The sequence below is a fragment of the Quercus robur genome, chromosome 2, assembly GCF_932294415.1.
Source record: "Quercus robur chromosome 2, dhQueRobu3.1, whole genome shotgun sequence".
In the NCBI taxonomy this organism is placed as follows: Eukaryota; Viridiplantae; Streptophyta; class Magnoliopsida; order Fagales; family Fagaceae; genus Quercus; species Quercus robur.
This window is the reverse complement of record NC_065535.1, coordinates 1700092-1721433: the sequence shown is the minus strand read 5'-3', so window position 1 is coordinate 1721433 and position 21342 is coordinate 1700092. Positions and strand designations below refer to the sequence as shown.

The following is a 21342-nucleotide window of genomic DNA, read 5'->3' as shown; positions in this document are numbered from 1 at the left end:
TAAATTTGACAAGTCTATAGAAATGTTGAGCTATGATCGCCAAATTCAACCAAAAGCTCAAGCTTTTGTTTGGAGAAGGCCCTCTCTGCATTTCTCAACATAAGTATGCAATATATGTCTTCCCCTTTAGATGTAAACATTATCACCAAGATGAGCAGACCCTGGATGATGAAAAGTCAGGTTTTGTTTTTACATTCAGACACTAAACTTACTAACCGGGCTTGGTTTTTTTGAATGATGAAATGTAGCCTTCAAGATCTGGGCATATAAGCCTAAGCTGAGCAGTGTTCCACCTTTATCTTGGAGCTACTCAACAAATTAAGAAATAGATTTATAAAAAATAAAAAATAAAAAACACTAAAAGGCTACAGACAAAAGAAACAAATAACTGAAAATTTATCTTTTCATTCTTTCAATAAGTGAAATGTGATGATGATCAACACAGTTCTAACATTTCTCACATCTTCCTCATCATCATTGAGCACTATATTTTCTTGCAATCCTAAAATTTTCACTTTCCAAAGGGTTGTCTTCTACTCAGAGTCAGATTCCATGTTGCCCATCGCCTTTAACCCTCTTGGTCTCTGCAATAGATACAAATAACTTAAGCACTCGCTTCTCAAAAAAAAGGAAAAAGAAAAGGGAACTTCGTGCACTAGATTCAACATTTTCACTTAATAAACCTGTATAGAGACCAGAGATATAGACCACGATACATTTAACAGAGTTACCCCAGCCCACATTTGTGGTTTTTGCTTCAAATGTTTATATTTGTTGCAATAAAGATAAGAAATATACTCTACCACTAGAAGTTTATATTAATTTTGGCTGCATAAGGCAGGCAGTCCGCACTATAAAGACAAAGGGAAGAAAAAAAAATTTTAAGTTAGAAAGAGCAAAGTGTACCTTCTTGGATATCTTCTTCTCCCTGACCTCGTATCGTTCCAGGGTCAGATCGCACAACCATGCTCCTGGGCTCACCAGCTGTGGAATAAATTACAGCAAAGAAAACAAAGTCAGAAGCAGATCAATTTCTTATACCCAATTGTTAAAAAAACAAAGGAGGTAAATGACTTCTTCCCCACACTTTGGACTACCAGTTTGAATGGAAATTTTTTACACAAGGCACCCTCATAATTAAATTAATAGTTTTTTTTTTTGTAATTATTTCTTCATTTTTAATCAGAAATTGTATTAATAGCATTTAATCAGAAATTGTATTAATAGCATTCTAAGAAACATCCTAAATATAATTGCTTGAATATAATTTCTCCATTCACCCTGTATATTGCTTTTATATAAAATTTGGCTGGCAAAGTAAAATTCTTCCTAAAAAGTAAAACTAAATTGAACTAAGAGTTGGGAATGGGAAAAATAACACACATCCTCTCGGAGATGTTTTGCCTGCCTCACCTCACCCTGAGTGTGTGTGTGTGTATATTTAATCATTTTTATACACATCCTGTTTATAATTTAATTTTTAATATATATTCTATTACCATCCCAAAACATTTCTCTCTATCTCAACACTCTTAATGCAACTCATCCTCTTTTCTCAAAGTCACAACTCTATCTTATTAGTATTGAAACCGCCTCATGTCAGATGACAAAATACCTCCACCCCATCCTAACTCGACCCACCCCGAAGAGAGGACGGGACGGGACGGAAACAAACCACATGATCCAATCTCACCCTACCTCCTTGCCATGCTTAAGTGCATGTACATAGTGGCCAATGCCATCATGTGCCTTTTGCGCTTTGTCCACTGGCCAGTATGGTCCAAAGCTGGAAAACAATGTGCAACTTCCACAATAATCAAAAGGCTGTTAGAATGCCGAAAATACCCTTAACAAAAGGAGATTTTAGTATTTTACTGTGTAAAAAGGGACTCAAATAACTGTTCACTCAATGACCTTTATGTCGACAGACATTTTATTTTGGGCCACAAGTGGGCCAGTCCTTGACCCAATAACCATAGTTTCTACCCCCCACTAAATAGTGCTGAGCCGTACACCTTTTTTTACACCTGGTATGGCATGAACCGTCAATTTCAATAGGCTCCACCATCTTCTCCTATCCGGATTTCAAGCCGGTTATTAAATTACAATAACCGACACGTGTAGGTGCCTCTCCCAATTATAGCGTGCCTATTGTATTCCTAAACACTATTATCGTTACAATATTTATAGTTTTAGACAACATCCATTACATATTTCACAACCATTTATGTCTAGGAAAATGATATGATTGACTATTTCACGCTATGACATCGCTCCAAAATAGTAACATATTTGGAGTTTAGTTGGCCTAGTCTAAACTTTGTGGTGGCCCTAGTGGGGAATTTTGGCAATGGGCCCCACTAGCCTCATGTTAGATCCGACAAGGCATAGCAATAGCGGATAGCCGTTCGTCTCAAGCTATCACAATTCATTCAGAATCCATGATTTGCTTTTACACAAAATAACACATCTTTACTCTGATCAAACGGCTATGTTTACTCCGATGGGCCCATAGATTGAAGTGGAATGAACCAAAATGTCCATGACAAGACAAGAGTGCCAATAAGTAGCACTATAAAATAGTTTAACCCATGTTTTTTTTTTTTTCAAAGAACTTAACCCGTGTTTTAAAACCTGTTTTTAACCCATCCATTTCCTGACGAGGAATTAATATTTTTACCATTTCTTTTAATAAGATTCATATCATCCTATCACCCCAAAAAAAAAAGTTTCTTTTCATGGTAAAGATTAAAGAATTATTTTTCTTACTAATTCAAAAATACAAGTAATGCCATGTGACAAACAACTTTAAATTAGTAAATATAGTATAAAACAATTTATTTTCTCGTGAAATTAATCATCTCAATTAAATTATCCGTTTAATCTCATGCGTGTGCTGAAACATATCTTTATCAATTCTTATCTTTCTTAAATTGATTCTCAAAAAAAAAAAAAAAAGTAGATGTGAATACTATTAAAATATTCCTCATATAATAAAGCTCAAATTAGCATGATTCCGAAGCACCCGGTTCGGTCCTACTCATTCACTCAAAGCGGTAACAAACATTAGGTCACTGTTAGGTACACATCCACGCTTTGACTGACACGTGTTTACCTTTCCCCCAGCTTTCCCATCAAAGAAACAACAAAAGCGAAGCAGATCCAAACTTTAAAAAAGAAAAAAAAAATTAAAAAAAAAACCTACAATACTAGTAGTTTAGTACTAACAAATAAAACAATTCTATCTGTACGGTCCAGCTACCCCTAGAAATTTTCACGGACACGGATTTAAAATTACAAATACTCTATTCACAAAAAAAGAAAAAAGAAAAAAAAGGAAAAAGTGATATTCGCCAGATTTCTAACTATCCACATATCTTAGATAAATAGTAGGTTGTTAAATAATAGGTTATTATTAGTAATTATTAGTGAGTAAAAACATAACTTTAATACTGTACTTAAATTAGAACCAGTAATAACTTAAATTTATTGTGAAATGATTTACTATCTATGATTTGTGGTGAAATTGTTCAGATTTGTAGCAAAAGTAGTACTTCTCAAAAATAAAAAATAAAATAAAAAAATTAAGAGTTCGTTTGACACATGTGTTTAAATAAAATTTTTCATTTTTTTAAAAATATGTAATAAAAAAAAAATATAATATTATTTAAAAATTAAAAATATATGTTTAAATATATGTACTAAACATGCCTAAATAGTTCTACCCATGGAAACTAAAACTGTCACGGATATCCTATTTTTACTCCACTATTACTTAACATGCGTAGACTTGGACCGTTTCGTTTTCTAATATTTTTTACCAAAAAAATTTGTTTTACTATTTTTCTAAATTGAAAATACCAGGACATGGAAAATGCCAGATGAGCTAAAAAATATTATTAAACTCGGTAAAATAGGTCTATCCTTGATGAATAAAACATCAAAACTAACTCCTCAGAAACCGTGTCCTATTCCCAAAACCAACATAATAAATAAGCTAGTCAAAGCATAATTTTTATTAAAAAAACCCCTCATATTTTAAGTTTACAATAATCAAATTATTTGTTAAACAATTTTTCTCAGCTTAATTTTATTTTTTCATAAGTGGCTAATTGGACTGTTTCAAAAAACTACTACCCCTGACAAATTGAACTTACAATTTTTTTTTTTTTTGAAAAAAAATAAAAAATAAAAAATAAAATAAAATTTTAGAAGAGGAAAAGAAAAAGGGCTTACATTGAGGGTGCGCTGGATGAACTTGGCACGCTTTTTGGGTCTCTGAGGGAGCTTAGAGCCTTTAATAGCCATGAAATCCTCTTCTTTCTCTTTGTTGGTCAAAGCAATGACGAACTTTGGAGGCCACACAACACTTCCTGCACCTGCTACACCAGCGTCACCGCTGCCCCCAGACGACGAGCCACCACCACCACCACCTTTCTTGCTATCGTGCGCTGTCTCGGACGAAGCAGCCGCTGACTTATTATGATTATTGATATTATTCTCATTCTGGTGATGGTGATGGGGGTGGTGGTGGTGGCTATTGTGATTGGTGTGTGTCACTTTCTTATCGTGCGCACCCCCTCTGTCCGGTGAGGCACCAATTCCCCTCACACCTCCTCCGTTGCTTTGGCCTCCCCTCATAGCACTTGAAGTAATCTCAGCAGAGTTCCTAATACAACCCAAAAATAATAAAAATATATGAATACCATATGGTAGAAATATATCATACAATAAATTTACAAAAAAAAATTAAATTATTTTGTTGGTAAAAAAATTTAAAATAAAAAAAAAAAAAATTTGGTGTTGTTATAGGGAAATTACGAAATTAACCTTTGTGGGTGATCTAGATCGGTGGGTGGGTGTGTGAGTAGAAAGGAAGGGAGGGCTAGAATCTCGTCGTGTTTTGCGTACAAAATGGGGTGGGTCTTTTTTGTTGCGTTTTTGCTTTTAACAATGAGAGAGAGAGAGAGAGAGAGAGAGAGAGAGAGATGTTAATTTCGTTTTCTTTAATGAAAAGTTAAGATATTTGAGAGGGGAGTGTATGCGTGTGAGATTTGAACAGCTGGTTTGATGGGAAGGTTTAGAGGCGTTGGATTAAGAGAATGGCTTTTGGGTATGTGTTAGTAACTAATAATAAAATAGCTACGTGTTGAAAATTGGAGTGGCATGTGGGGGTGGGGTGGACCATATTCCTAATCCGACATGTCATCGGACGGCTATGAATTGGGGTATGCCTGGTAGAAAAGTGTAATTCGGTCCACGTTGATGCGACAGATTATTAGTAATAGAAAAAATTAGGTTAACATGACATTTAATGTGATAGATTGTTAGTAATAGATCTAAATAAGAATTAGTAAAAATTTCTGAACTTGAAAACTGTTATCATAGAGATAAAAATCAGTAAAAATTTTGATCAGTAAAAAGAGAATGGGTTTTTTATTTTTATTTTTTTTGAGGAGGCACTATTGTTGGAGTGTTTGGGCAGGAAGGTATATTATGGATCAGATGCAGTGGGGGAAATGATCAGGTGTGGTGAAGAAGACATAGAGTTGTTACACATGTCACGGGCTAGGTGGAAATTTCGATGGCCTTTCTCTTTGACATATTCATAAATAATGTTTTTGCAAGTTGAACATTACTTTACTCCTTGTACCTCCCCCATTCTGTGTTGACTAGTTGATCCTTACAAGTTGGGACGAGAATCATTAATGGAACGTATGAATGAGAATTATATATTCTTTCCGTGTAGATAATATCTGGTTGAGGATCCAAGTCATATGCATATTGGGTTAGGAAGGAGGTGGTATTTTGTGTTATAGTTAAACATATACAACATTCCTCTACCATTAGGTGTAACCCACAATCCAATCATAGGAATATATATGATAGATGTTGTATCAACCGTTGCATAAAATAATACATTATTGTTTGGTAAGTAATTTATATATATAAATATCCAACATATAAAACAGAACAAATATGCTAATAATGATGACAGGTTGTGAGGCAACATACTAGTATCAATAATGCTAAAATGAAGTTAAAATAATCATTATATAAAAACAAACACCAAACTATTGCTCATAAAAATAGCCAAGCACAAGACCCTTACACTCATCATCAGCCTTTGAGTATATAATAAGAAAAAACAACAAATAATACAAGCTCAATTGTCATTTAAAAACAAGAAAGAAAATGATACACCTCAAATCATCATAAGCTCAAGCAAAACCAGTTGAACCCATTAAAAAAAAAATCAATTTTGTGAAGGATTAAGAGACTAACAATGACTAGGACATCTGAACGAAGTTTTCATCAATACCCAAAAGAGAAAAGAAAAAAGAAAACAAATATAGGTGAAATTGTCGGGTGACAATAAAAGCTCAACCTTATCCAGATGTAAAAAGCTGGGGCTGATAGAAGCTCAAGGAAAGATAAATTAATAAATCTTTGTTTAATTTTGGACCATTCAAATCATGACCATATACAGTATTACTATTTCTTCTATAGCACATACTGCCATTTCAGGTCAGCAACAATCTTCTCAAAAAAATATCATACTCCAATAATAAAAGTATCTCTAAATTTTCAGCAAAAACATACAACAGTACAACTTAACTTTTCTTCCAAGTTCTTCATGCATCAGATTGTCACTTTTTTCAGTTTATCTAGACCTCAAGCAAAATTTACCACACATGAAAAACCTACCTTAAACTGTTAAACATATCCAATTCCTAAAGGAAGAGGCCCCCTCATGCACTTACAATGAGCAAGTCTTTTGAACGATACATCTTCACCCTCCTGACCATCCAAGTGGACAAAATAAGCAGTACGGTTATTCAGCCCAAATGTAACACTGAAGGTGAAATTTCAATGTAACATTTAAGTCCTTCTAACTCATTATTTTGACTACACTGACACATTTGAAGCTGATATTTCACATATAAAATCTATATAAGGTCACTCACCACAAACCAATTAGACGCAAGAAATTATTAGGTCCATGTGTGAGTCCCACCAATGAGCTAAAGACAAGAGTATATTTCTACTTGAAAAAAATTAAAAATAAAGCTTTAAAAAAAAGTTGTAGATGAACAAAATAAAGTAAAAGTTAAACAATTTCAAAAATTTTTTTTTTTTTAAAAAAACTTCAACTTATAGTATCCGTTCTTTATGACAATTCTTTATTATTAAACATCACATTAATCAATTTTTAGTATAGATAAAGATTATATTCTAGATCTCTTATACAACCATTTAAACTTTATCCGTGAGAACGATATGAAACCCACTAAACCAAAAAAACTAGCAACAAACAAACATTAGCAATTTAACCCAACTTACAATGTGTACGAAAAGTTATAAAACAAATGAATGGAATTAGGAAAAGAATGGAAGATAAAAGTAAGTACTGAATCCTTTTCCTTTCATTTATTTGATGGTTAAGTATTTGACAATAAGATTCTCAAAAAAAGAAAAGAAAAAAAGTATTTGACAATAATATCTCTTTTCTATTGTTTACTGCCCTTTGGGGATATGAGGGCCAAAAAGAAAATTTTAAACATCTTTAATGAGAGGAATCTACTTTGTGGCTTTATGCACCGCATATCTACGGGTCCACATCCAACCACTCATTTCCTTTAAAATGTGCATTTTGCAATGTCCCAAATAGAGGAATAGTGGGAGCCCACCATTCCACTTATTTCATATCCGCCCATTTTTGCCAATCCAAAACAGGCCCATCGAAGGGTGAAAAAAAATATCTTTCTATATGAATTTTCAGAAATTGCAGCATAGTCACAAAGCACTGGTCAGATAACATGACTTTCATTTCATAGTAATATCACGTGACCTAATGGTATGAGTGTCACGTGCCATCAGATCTTAAATCTTTTCATAGGTTTTTTTTTTTCTCAAACATAAATGCACATTACAATAAAGTTTTCTAAAAAAAAGACGCATTATGAGTTGATAAGAATTGAGAACCGTACGGCCTTTACCTTTGTACCTTTAAATTCAAGGGACCTATTTGCTAATGCAGCAAAACTTTATCCACTTATTCCTTATGTATAGCTTCCAAAACTATATCGTTAAATTTACTTAGAAAATCTCAAATATAATACCTAAAAAAGGACCTATACCTTAAATTTTCCGTTCAAGAGCTTTCTAATGATGAAAGCAGTGTTTTTAGACAAAAAGACAACAACAAAAACAAAAAACAGACACAAATTTAGAATAAACAACAACGGTATATATTAGAAAGATTTAATTATAACATGCAAATTAAGAGTGAAAATCACGGACTAACCAAAAAAGGGTTTAGAAAAACATTTAAAAACACGGTAAAATAAAAATAGTTAAAAACTCGTGGCATACTATTTACTATCATTAAAAAAGCAATCGTATGATCTAGCAATCCACGACTATAAAAAGCGCGAAGCTGGCCCACGCGCCACTTATCTAGAAGTCAGAGACAGCCCAATCAACCACCTCACCATCCACCCCAACCCACAAAAAAACCCAACCACACAACCAAATTTCTACGACTCAGCGTAGCGTGTCCCACACGCGCCGCTACCATAACATAAAAATGAGAGAGAGAGAGAGAGAGAGAGAGAGAGAGAGAGAGATTTTAAATCGAAGTGCGTGTACCTGAGAATTCGCTGAGGTGGCGGTGGAGGAGAAGAAGAGGGTCGGTGACGCAGATTCAAATACCCATTATTACTGGGGTGACTATTCGACGAGTCTTTATCGGCTCGGACGACCCGGCGGTCCACGCGAACCGTGGTCCTATGAACCGGTCCAGTCGAGTCGTGGTCCTTGTCCTTGACCTGGATTTTCATACACCTAAGCCGCTTACGATTCCCCCACTGGAACCCGAAATCAGACGACGTCGTTGCCTGTTGTCTACTGCTATCAATACTTGGTCTCAAAAACGACGACGTCGCTTCACCTCCTCCTCTAATGTTGTTGTTGTTGTTGGTGTGGTGGTTCCTCATCACAGAGTCTTTATCCATTTTTATACACAGCTGTCCCATCCATAGTTAAATTAGTAACTAAGGTTAACTTTCTATATAACCCAAAGGTTAACTTGTACTAGTTTAGTAGTAAATTAAAAGTGCAAAGATTAATAAGAAGCACCAAAAAGGCATAGCACAACAAAGCAAAGTTTGGATTTTGGATATTTGGCTATTGAGGCTACCCACAAAAAAATGGAAAAAAAAAAAGGAGAGAGAGAAAGAGAGAGAGAGAGATTGTGGATCGTCGGACGGTCCAGATTTACGAAACAAAAATCATGGTGGAGATTTTGCGTTTTGAGTATGATGGAACATCATTTGAAGATTGCGAGGATCTCAAATATATGAAATTTTTTTCAGAAAAAAAATTTTCGTTTTCTTTTGCTCAGATTTCTCGGAAACCAAACAGAGGGTCGTTGGGTCAGAACTCAGAATTTGCATTTCACAATTCAAAAGGCCGTGAAGTGAAATTTCAAACGGAGTGCTTTTTCATTTTCTTTGAAGAAAATTGAAGGGAAGACAGACCAAAATCAACAACAACAACAAAAAGTTGGAATTTTCATCGGAGAAAGTCATGGAATTGAACGCATTACCTGAAAATCTCACCGAATCACTATCTGAGAAACCCAATAGTTTCCGATACCCTGCACAAAACAAAGAACCAGCTGAAAAAATTAGTGTTTGGTTACAGAGGTTCAATTTTCAAATCCGATTTGCCAGTGAAAGCCGCTAAGGAATTCAATTCCTAAGCTCAATTCAAAAACCAATACTTGAAATTTTTCTTGATCTTCGAATTTAGATACTAATTTCTCTCACCTGTATTACTCAGATTTCAACAAAATGTTGACATTTCAGAGCGTAAATCTTCGACTTCCATGTAAGAATCTAATCTCTCCAACCGATAACCGCTCTTGATTTTTTTTTTTTATCATATGACAAAACAAAAGTTTCAGATTCCTTAAAAAACAGCTCAAATCTCTCCGAAATGTAACCTGTGAAACACAAATCGAACACAAACAAATGTTGTTATTATCTCGGATGAGAAAATCGGACAAAAGCAAAAAAGAAATCAAGCTCTGTTTCGAATTGGAAACCTCTTTAACTCTAAAATTCTTGTTTTCAATGAAAATTAACACAATCTTCTTCGAAATCAGCTAAGGAAACCACGTTCTGAACTCTGTGAAACACAAATTTACACCAAAAATGAGTTATTATTACGAAGATTATTTAGAAAGCAAAAGTTATAAAACCAAACTCTGTGCTCAATTACAAACCTCTCTCTCTTTCCCTCTCTCTCTCTCCCTCTCTCTCTCTCTCTCTTCACGAGGTTCAGAATCCAGATCCTCAGCTTTTATAGTGTAGCTGTCGTAAATTTTCGAGTTTGGTTTCTAAGAAAGTAATTGAAAGAAAAAAGAGAGAGAAAATCACAGAGAGAGAACGAAACAAAGCTACACAGACAGAGCTTGTTGTTGTTGTTCTGATAAAAACGAAAGGCTCTCTCTCTCTCTTTCAAAACTCAGTTTTTATACCCGTTTCTCTCACTCTCCGTCACGTTTCAAATGTCCAATCCTGACCGTCCATCAACAATCACAGGGCCCTCGTTGCTTCTCTCATATAATCCGTCAATTCCGTCCGTCTCTCGTTTGAATCCCGTTACGGCGTTATTTGAATTAACGGAACCTTTTAACGCCGTCTGGTTCTCATGTATTAACAAATACTAACAAATTCATTTTATTTATTTATTTTATTAGTTCTTTCTTGCGAGCCGGGTGTGATGAATGACTGGGATGAGGTGCGTGAGTGAAGATCTTCACTATAGTGTACTAACTATGGTTAACTATTCTTAGTTTCTAACCCATGTCTATGTCACAAAAGTATTGAGAGACTATTTTATAGATCCGTATTTAAAATAAAACTAAAAAATTAGATCTAAAGTTATATGGATGGGTTTGTGAATGGGTCGGGTTGGAGGAATATTGAGGTTTAAATTTTTAACCAATTCTCCTTTGACAAGTTGAAAAAATTCTAAGCCATCACCAATTGACCAATCTTTACAATCACCGGGTTAGTTGAAAATATAAGTGGTTTCTGCTCAATGGGTTGGGTGGAGTTGTGTATGGGTCGGGTTGGAGATGAGTTGAGATTTAAATTTTTAACCAAATCTCCTTTGACAAGTTGAAAAAATTCTAAACCATCACTAATTGATCAATCTCAACAATATATGTGTTAGTAGAAAATATGAGTGGTTTATGCTCAATAGGTTGGGTGGAGTTGTGAGAGTTAATAAGTTATGCTTGCTTACATTGGAACTTCTTTAATTAGGTAATGAAATAGAAATTTTTAGTGGATCTTTTTAATGGGTATTCTTTCAAATAGTTCTTTGTTTTCTATCAAATAAAAACATAAGAAAAAAACAAATACCCACAAAAAAAAATTGACACCTTAAGCTTTTTAATATGGTAAAATATTTTTCATGCATGTTAAGCTTGACGGGTTTTAAAAATTTAACTCTACCTTCCACTAACCTGCGCAGGTTGGGTGGGTTAGCGGGTCAAGCATATTTTTTGCACAACCTTACTTATGGTGTATATAGATAGGGACTGTGGAGAAAATTGTAATGATATTTCCTACTATTTTTATCTTTCTAGAATAATTGTACAAACCATTTCACAATTAAATAAGTTATTAGTTCATTTCCCTTTTAACTATACAATTTTTATCATATATATATAATAATGCATTTCGAAGTGCTTGTGAAGGGTAAGAATTAATGGAGGTTAGAAAAGTCATTCCAAGACATGGAGTTAAGTGATATCACAATGGTGCTTCATATTTGTGGTTCAAATCTCAACTCCCCCTCTCCCATTATTTGTTAGGATTAGTGTCCTAAAATCCTATTGTATGCCATTTATGACATTATGTTCTATGTAATAAACTTGTTTTATTATTATCTAAAATAATGGTTTTTGGGGGCGAAAAAGTTTCCTTTCCGACAAATAAGATTTATGTTGGGTTGGGAGGTCTAAACCGAAGCTCGACAATGGGCTTGATGCACGGCCCAAAGGCTATTGGTGAAGATCTAAGAAATTCACTATATTTTATGCCTTGGGTTTAGATTAGAACTTACAAGAGTAGCCCATAAACAATCCCTACAGTGGACACGTCAGCACAGTTAAAAAGCATACTGTAAGAAATAACCTAGCAGTTAAGTGTTTCTACAGAAAATGACCCAGCGATAAGGTGTTTTTGCAGAAAATAGCCCAGCAGTAAAGTAAGATAAAATAGGATAAACCTCCAGCTGTTAGCCACTTCACAGATTAAGGAGAATATCTACACTTTCAGACTCATCACCCGTTAGCTCTGGAGAGGAGTCTTCTAATACAATAATATGAGGGAAAAATTCTATAGTAACAGTTATATCATAACCATTAATAGTAAATGAATAAGTAAATATCATAGGTCTCATTATGACAAATAATCAGGAAAACTTAGTGTGAGATGAAGGGAGAGAGAGCGATCCTAGTTAGCGCAGCAAGATCATTATAGTGCCAAGACATGCTCATGAATATATAGTGAGTAATGAGTAGAGAGAGTCATTTGTGAGTAGTATGAGTAATGAGTGAAAGAGTAAAGTAAGGCTGTTGGAGCTTTTTGTTAGGGGTAGATAAGTGTTTATAAGTAGAGTTATGAGAAGTGTTTTTGAGCTAGGAGCTGGGGACTTAGTTTCTAAGCTTTAAAACTAAGAACTCAGCCACTTTTCAGAGCTTAGAGGAGGCTTAAACAGAGAGGTTAAGGAAAAGTTTTTCCTGGTGTCTGTCTTAGTGTATCTTGGTGTGTTGGTGAAATATTAATGGAGAATTCCATTTATATCTAGGTTTTTGGGGGGTGATTAGCAAATAATCTCTGTTAAATCTTTCCCAATCCTTAGAAAATCCTTAGAGAATCATTCTTGAGATTTTAGCTAATAATGATAAGCTTAACTTTTAGAAGGTTCTTGCTGTTTTGGGAAATAACAACTGGGATTCTGACTTAGCATTGAATGCTGATTGGCTTTGGCTGATGGGATTAGAGCATGCTTTAGGCTAATGATCTCAGTTATACTGCAGCTAGAATTAGAGCTTCCTAGGACAGATTGGATCACCCCAAGCCAGGTGTCAACCTTGGAGCCCTTACTGGGAACTCTGCTGGGATCCCTTTGGTGCCCTCCAAACCACATTTCCCTAAGTTTTCCCATTTGGGGTTCATGTGCTTGGTCTATGAACTAGCGAGTACACGTTTTTAATATGAAAATAGACTAATTTCAAGTGGTTTCAAGAGCTTTAATGGTCTGGGCATGGCTGCTCCTGGTTCTTGACTGAATGGGTAGAGAAGAAAGAAGTGACAGCTGACTGAAACTTCCCAGCTTTCTGTCACATCACTTTCAGCTTTATGTCACTTAAAAAATGATGGGATTTCAGCTTGTGAAGGAAGGGTTTAACCCCTGATGGACACGTGTCCTTTTCTGATCTGATTAGACAAGTTAAGACTTGATAGGAATGGGTTTCAGCTGTTTAGTTGTGTTGAGATTTGGCTGGTCACCTCATGTGAGCTTCTGCTGGAATTTGTGTGTGAGCTGGGCTAGCCCAGTTGGGCTTTGTAGTTAAGCTTCTTTGGACTTGGTTGTCCCTACAAAATGAATAGTTTTGTCATGGATCATATTCATGGGCTTTTATAAATCTTGTAAGAGGTATTTCTTGAGGGATGAATAATTATATTTCCCATGAGTGTGGGATTTAGTATATGTAAAACAAATGTCAAAAATAGTATTTGAGCTTTGTAAGTATGTGCCAAAATAGTATTTGGGCTTTGAGCATAAAGTAATTGTTTTTGCCAAAATAATGTTATGGTCTTTGTAATAGTTGCCAAAATAGATTTGGGCTTTTGTAGGAATAGTTGCCAAATTATTATTTGGACTTTTAGAGATAGTTGCCAAATTAGTATTTGGACTTTGTAAAATAAGTGTCAATTTAACATTTGGGCTTTGTAAAATAGTGCCAAATTAGCATTTAGGCTTTGTAAAAATAATGCCAAATTAGCATTTGGACTTTGTAGGATTTTGTAAAAATATTGCCATGTAGCAATGGACTTAGTAGAAGTGCTGCATCGTAGCGGGCTTTAGAGATGCCGCATCATAGCGGGCTTCAATGTAGGTTTTGTAAAGATGCTATGTAGCAATGGACTTTAGAGGTGCCGTATCATAGCGGATTTTAGAGATGCCGCATCATAGCAGGCTTTAGAGGTGTTGCATCGTAGCGGGCTTTGAAGATGTCGCATTGTAACGGGTTTTAGAGATGCCGCATCGTAGCGGACTTTAGAGGTGTCATGTAGTAATGGGCTTTGTAAAGATGCCATGTAGTAACAGACTTTGTAAAAGTGCCATGTAGCAACGGGCTTTGTAAGGGTTTTGTTGGGCTTTTTGGATTTTCCTATAAGGTAAGCGCTTTTGGGCTTTTTATAGAGATGATATAATTTTGTGGCTCAATATGGTAGCAATATGGTGAGTACTTTTGTGAAAGCTCAAGTTGGATAATATGTGGGCTATAATGGGTAATATTTGTGAAAGGGCCCAAGGCAATTTATGGGCTTGTGTATGGAGTATTTGTGAAGGCCCAATAACATGAGAATATTTGGGTAATATATATGAGGAATATTTATGTGGGTTTAAAATAATGTGTGGGCTCATGTGGGTATTTTGTAAGTGGGCTAATGAAATTAAGGCCCGAAAATTTGTACCTCAACAATGGTAACATAAATGTTTGAACATTATCATATAATCCTTGAGATGCATAGTATGTGATTTAGTCATAGAAAATATAAATCACAAGTTCTTTGTAAACTCAGAATCTTAGTTTGTAGTCAGTGATAAAATTAGGCATTTCATCTGCGAAGACTGTAATGTATCAATTAAGATGATTTGTCTTGATCATGGAAGTGGAGATTTCTAATTGATATGTTAATATGTTTTAAGTGTATAAAACATATTGAACTGGATCACTGTGAGATTTATTATTCTATCAACAACTATCAAACGAATAATAAATCTCACGACTTCTCATTTACATAAACTCTCAATCCTGAGGGAATAGTAAACCCAATCATGAAATGTATGTTGCTTTAATATATTAGAAGTGAGATCTAGACAAACGGTCAAAACCTCAGTATGTTGGGCAACCATATGTAATGTTGAAGGAACACATATTCTCAAAATAGAATTCATAATCTCTTTATAGAGATATAAAACATTCTCTTGAGATAAGTTTAATAGGTTTGGTTATTTAGAGTGTTAGGTCTAACCACTTTAGTAAAGATATTTTATGAAATTAGATTTCATAAAATATATATGAATAACTTAAAATACTCAAGGAACAAGATGTAATAATCTTCAAAGTAACAGTTACATATTATAACTTTGTATTACTACGAATATTTTTATGAAGGGGTTAAATGTTTAATAAAGTCTTGGAATATAATTTATTAATAAAGCCTAAAGTGCAATTATATTTATATATTTGTATTAAATATAATTAATGATAACTTTAGGTTTGCTAAGAGTTGACAGATAAATCCAAAGCCCATTAAAGCTAGAGCTTTATTTTTCCCTTTTAGTTCCACTCCAAGCCACACACTAAAGCCCATTTGGGCTGGCCCAAAAGGCTAACCCAAAAGGAGAAACAATAAGATTCCTTCAATAAGAGAGACACTTGGTTATTCTTTTAAAAAGATCACATATAGAACTAATTGAGAGACCACACATCTTGGGCACATTGTGGAATTGGAGTGAAGATTGAAAGACATATCAAATCCAATCTTCATTTGTTTTGAATTTCACTACATCAATGTACGCTTTCTCATTCTTTATTTGCAAAACTCAGATGTTACATGCTATCTCACATGAATGAAGTAGATCTATTCATATTCCGCTGCGTGTTTTTGTATGAGATACAAAACTGTATTTTCCATGTGTTTTTCCAATATTATCTACGTATAAAAAAAAATTACAAAATATCATAATTACCTAATAACATGTTTTCCTATTTAATAATTATAGTAGGTATTAATAGATAATTATAGTATTTATTAATATTCTTTTATTTTAATTTTGATAAGATTTTAATAGAGACTTTAAAAAATAAAATAAAATTTAAACTCAGCTAAAAATATATATAATAAAGTAGATCTGTGGTTTTTGTTTTATAAGTTTTGCATTTAATTTTTTTTCCCATTATAATCAACTAGTATGTAACTCATGTAAATGCATAAGTGCATTTAAAATTAAACACAATTTTTATTATAAAAATATAAACAATTAGTCAAATTATTATTTTTTTTAAAAAGCATGTAACAAATGAATACATATGGATACATTTAAAAGTAAACACAATTTTTATCATAAAAATATAAATAATTAGTCAAATTATTTTTTTTAAATAGTAAACGAAATTAGTCACATTTAAAATTCTTACCTAAATTTAATACTACTTTTTGATAATTTTTTTCTCTAATTTCTAGCAAGATAGAACGTGTGATGATCTATGTTGTGTGGTGATTTTTATTGAATATATGTGATTTTTTTTTGAAAAATTACACTTTATCACCTTAAACTATACATCATGTTACACTTTGCACCATAAACTTTTCGAATACATGTTTTACATCCTAAACTATGACTCCTGTTACACTTTACACCCTAGCGTTAAGTTTGTTATTAAGGAGTATAGTTTAGAATGCAAAGTGTAATAAAGCGTATAGTTTAGGATGGTAAAGTATAATTTATCTTTTGTTTTTATAGTATTGAGAAGATGGACAATTAGGTCTTTTCATGTGATGCCATATTTTTCTATCTAAGTTAATAGAAAACTTAACATCGGGGTGTAAAGTGTAACAAGGGTCATAGTTTAGGGTGAAAAAAGTGTATTCGAAAAGTTTAGTTTGCAAAGTGTAACATGAGGTATAATTTAGGGTGGTAAAGTATAATTTAAAAAAAAAAAAAAATTTAGTTCATTAATATTAAATTCTTAGTATTTTGCGCTCATTAACTCACTTGGCACAAAGATTAAAAAACTTAAATGGACACATGGTGTAAGGACGCGATTTGTAACGAACCGTAACGGTATTGGGTTCGCACGTAAAATGGCCCAAACAATATCATTTGTAGAGCGTGGGTTTGAAAGGCTAGGCCTCAGTCACCAGACGGCAGGTTTCTCGTGGTGTTCATACATAATTACGTCGTTTTCGCCTTAGGAGTCTTTCTCCTGGAGATGGGCTGGGAGGCTCTGGTTTTTGGCCATTTTTCCCAGCCTCTGCTATGAATTGCTTACTTTTCCTTTTATACTAGCCTGTGTTTTTTATCCTTCGTCCACGTGTAGGATCGACATTCCAAGACTGATATTTGTCCCATCAGCCCATACCCAAAGTGGTTGGGGGTGGTTGTAAAAGCTGTAGAGTATGGCTCTATCAGGTGCAGAGTATTGAATGGCAGTAAGGGCAGCTTTTCCTGGTCGTTACACTTTCCAATATACCCCTTTCTATTGGCACAAATATTTTAGATTTTTTTCCAAGTTGTTTCTATACCATTTTTGCCCTTTCTTCTTATGAGATCTCGGACAAGTCGAGGACTGAATCGTCCTCGGCTGTGTCCCAAGGCTATTTCGTACTTGTATTGCTGAGCCTGAGCTATCACCTTCCTCGGCTTGGGCCTTTGGACCCTAACGAATAAATGGGCCTGGCCCACGAATTATTAGGCCCTACAATAGCCCCTTAAAACCCTGCTGTCCAACCTCTTGGTTGGAGAGGAGGGTTTTGGTAATACCAAGCCTTTATTATAGCTCGTTTAACTCAGCCCTTTATTAATGTTGGCGTCTCTTCATCTGCCCAGGAAATGTATCGGTCTACAAGACATTCCTCTAAATTCATTCACGACGCGTTCATGCCGTTTGGCTATCCAAAACGTGCCTTTAATAGTTTCCCTTTATGAGACCATTCAAATTTAATGATTATTGATGGTGTGGGGAAGTGGAGCGGGCATATTCTCGTTTACAGATTTTCTTAGAGATCTGAACATATTAAATACCTTCCGTTTCGCCCCTCATATAAAAAGAAAAAGCAAGAGGTTATTTTCTCCTGTACATGAACCCTTTTAATCCCCCTGAAATCTGAAACCCTTAGACTCCTCCAAAGTCTACTTTTACCCGTTGGTTATACTTTAATTTGTAATTCGTTCAAAGTAGGAGCAAGTAATGAAGGAGCCATTCCCTTCCCAGAAATTCCATGTTCTTATGAAGCTAAAGATGGCTCGGTCGGGGCAGGGATGACGGAGACTCAAGATACTTCTCACCCTCCTTTCAGCCAAAATCCGAAGCAGGGGCTCGTCGCGTCAAGCTTTTGGCGCGACTGAACTGTGGTCACCCATTATCAGTACCAGCCGCTCTTTTACGAGCATAGCTAACATGACACCAGCGTGTTAGGAGTCAGGACTGATGCAGGGACAAAGCGTCCCTGCTTCTTCCTCTCTTCCTCCACTGGTGCCTCCTTTTACCTCTCTTTCTTCTTCTTTCCATCGCCAGATCCATCCTGGCGCTTTTCCTTCTTCCTCTTCTTCTTCTCCTTCTTTCTCTTCATCTCCTCCATCTTCTTCTGAAGAAGGTCCTCCTCTCAATATGGGCGCTACTGGGGCAGAGTTTGGAAGGACTTCGGAGATGAGTTTAAGAAGACATTTGACCGTTTATTTGTTATATTTTTGTTGTTTTCCTTTTATTATTTTTGTAATCCACTTTCTATATAGGTTTGTTTAAGCCCTTCTTTGTACGTTGTAATACCTCTTTATATTAGTAAAAGTTGTTATTGCTTTATTTCACACATTCTATCTCTTTATTTCTGAAATGGTTACGCCGTGAATAGACATACTATCTTGTGAATTCTTTTTATTTTTACACTTTGACCGATGTCTAAGACCGAAATCCTAGTTAATAAAAAGATCTTACTCTGTGTTTATAGACACGATCCGAATTAACACTACTGAATCGAATTAGTGATACTTAGGGTTGAAACCCCCATTAAGAAGAAAAAGAAAGGAACATTATGGCGAGCTTATTGAGGCGGCCTGGCACAATACCGCCGACCTTAGAGCACAATACTTAGGGCCGAAATCCCTTATCAAAGAAAAAGGCGCTATTATGAACTTACGAGTGCTGTTCGGCACAATAATACAGACTTGAACTAATGACACTTAAGGTCAAAATTCTTGCTAAGGAAAAGATATTATCATGACTTTAATAGAATTGTTTGGCACAACAATGCCGATCTGCGAAAACAACACTTACCCCAAAATAGCCGAGATGACAACTGAATGCTCGGCGCGGTGTAAGAAGTAATCATCCAAAGACATACAACCCACAAAATGAACAGCCCCTCCAGGTTGCTAAGTAGTAGGGTGTTTCACCATCTTCTTAACAACTTTAATAGCTTTAACCTTTTATGGTATTTGAGCAGAGGATTGAGTAACTTAGAATTTTTATTAAGTAGCCGACCTTACGAAACTCAGTTTTTCTTCCAAAACTCAGTTTTTCATCTAAGTAGTTGGTTTCCCCATAGGTTTGAGTCCGAGGACCATACAATACATTGGTTCTGTCCAAAACTCAGTTTTCTCATCTAAGTAGTTGGTTTCCCCATAGGTTTGAGTCCGAGGATCATACAATATATTGGTTCTGTCCAAAACTCAGTTTTCTCATCTAAGTAGTTGGTTTCCCCATAGGTTTGAGTCCGAGGACCATACAATACCTTGGTTCTGTCCAAAACTCAGTTTTTGGCGTGGGACCTTGGCTTTAGGGGAATTAGCCCCTCGGCCAAGCCCCTAGAACCATCCATGCGATTGACGCTACCAAGCGTAGCCCCTAGTCAAGAATCATAGCCCCTAGCGGAACTTTACACTAGAACTCTATAACCAGCTGTCAGAAATGATAAGGGAACTCTCTCGACCTACCGCCTATGCCAACACACAAGCCTCCCCACAGACGGCGCCAATTGTAAGGACGCGATTCGTAACGAACCGTAACGGTATTGGGTTCGCACGTAAAAGGGCCCAAACAATATCATTTGTAGAGCATGGGTTTGAAAGGCTAGGCCTCAGTCACCAGACGGCGGGTTTCTCGTGGTGTTCATACATAATTACGTCGTTTTTGCCTTAGGAGTCTTTCTCCTGGAGGCGGGCTGGGAGGCTTTGGTTTTTGGCCATTTTTCCTAACTTCTGCTATGAATTGCTTACTTTTCCTTTTATACTAGCCTGTGTTTTTTATCTTTCGTCCACGTGTAGGATCGACATTCCAAGACTGATACTTGTCCCATCAGCCCATACCCAGAGTGGTTGGGGGTGGTTGTAAAAGCTGTAGAGTATGGTTTTGTCAGGTGCAGAGTATTGAATGGCAATAAGAGCAGCTTTTCCTGATCGTTACACTTTCCAGCATACCCCTTTCTATTGGCACAGATATTTTAGATTTTTTCCCAAGTTGTTTCTATACCATTTTTGCCATTTCTTCTTATGAGATCTCGGACATGCCGAGGATTGAATCGTCCTCGGCTGTGTCCCAAGGCTATTTCGTACTTGTATTGCCGAGCCTGGGCCATCACCTTCCTCGGCTTGGGCCTTTGGACCCCAACGAATAAATGGGCCTGGCCCACGAATTATTGGGCCCCACACATGGTATAAACTTAAATGGATAATTATGATGTGGTTCCTACGTACATTTAGATACATGGTGCAAAATTGGTTTCTAATTTCAAATTATAATTGAACTTTCTTTAAACTTTGCCTATTAATATACACTAACTTGTAACCCCATGCATATGCATGGACACACTTAAAGATATAAAATAAAATACATAATATAATTCCTATATATATAATTTAAATACTATTGGTAGTCATTTATATATTTTTTAACTCTTTAAAAAAATTTGTAAGGATATTATTAAGTATAAAATGTAAATTTTTCATATAAATTTTTTTAATTATTGTGAAGCACTTTTATTTATTTATTTTTTTACGATTCATTTATTCTAGACTCTTTGGTTTTTGTACTTAATAACTCACTTGGATAAATATTTATAATGTGGTCTCACATTTGATTCTAAAATTAAGAAATAAAAATTTTTAAAAATAAATAATTTAGGACACATGATGAAAAATTCTCTCAGCTTTACCTATTATTATATATATATATATATATATATATATTTAGATATATGGTATAAAATTGGACTTTAATTTTAAATTCTAATTGAATTTTTTCCA

General features: G+C 35.0%; 1 protein-coding gene across 4 annotated transcripts; it reads right to left on the bottom strand.

Annotated features, from left to right (window-relative positions):
- Positions 1-385: 385 nt before the first annotated feature.
- On the bottom strand, positions 386-10524 carry LOC126708793 (uncharacterized). Of its 4 annotated transcripts, XR_007649270.1 has the most exons (9): positions 10292-10524; positions 10112-10194; positions 9834-10009; positions 9611-9661; positions 8653-9029; positions 4237-4669; positions 1699-1786; positions 907-984; positions 386-584 (listed from the first exon to the last, which is right to left on the bottom strand). XR_007649270.1 is itself a non-coding variant. In XM_050408735.1 (8 exons), exons 5-8 carry the CDS (start codon positions 9015-9017, stop codon positions 534-536), a joined length of 927 nt encoding a protein of 308 aa, XP_050264692.1. In that variant the 5' UTR covers positions 9018-9029; positions 9611-9661; positions 9834-10009; positions 10112-10192; positions 10292-10523; the 3' UTR covers positions 386-533. The 4 variants fall into 4 exon arrangements, 3 of the variants coding, with proteins under 3 accessions (XP_050264692.1, XP_050264702.1, XP_050264713.1); XM_050408735.1 differs by lacking the exon at positions 1699-1786 and having other exon boundaries at positions 10112-10192; positions 10292-10523; XM_050408745.1 differs by lacking the exons at positions 1699-1786; positions 10292-10524 and having other exon boundaries at positions 10121-10194.
- Positions 10525-21342: the final 10818 nt, after the last annotated feature.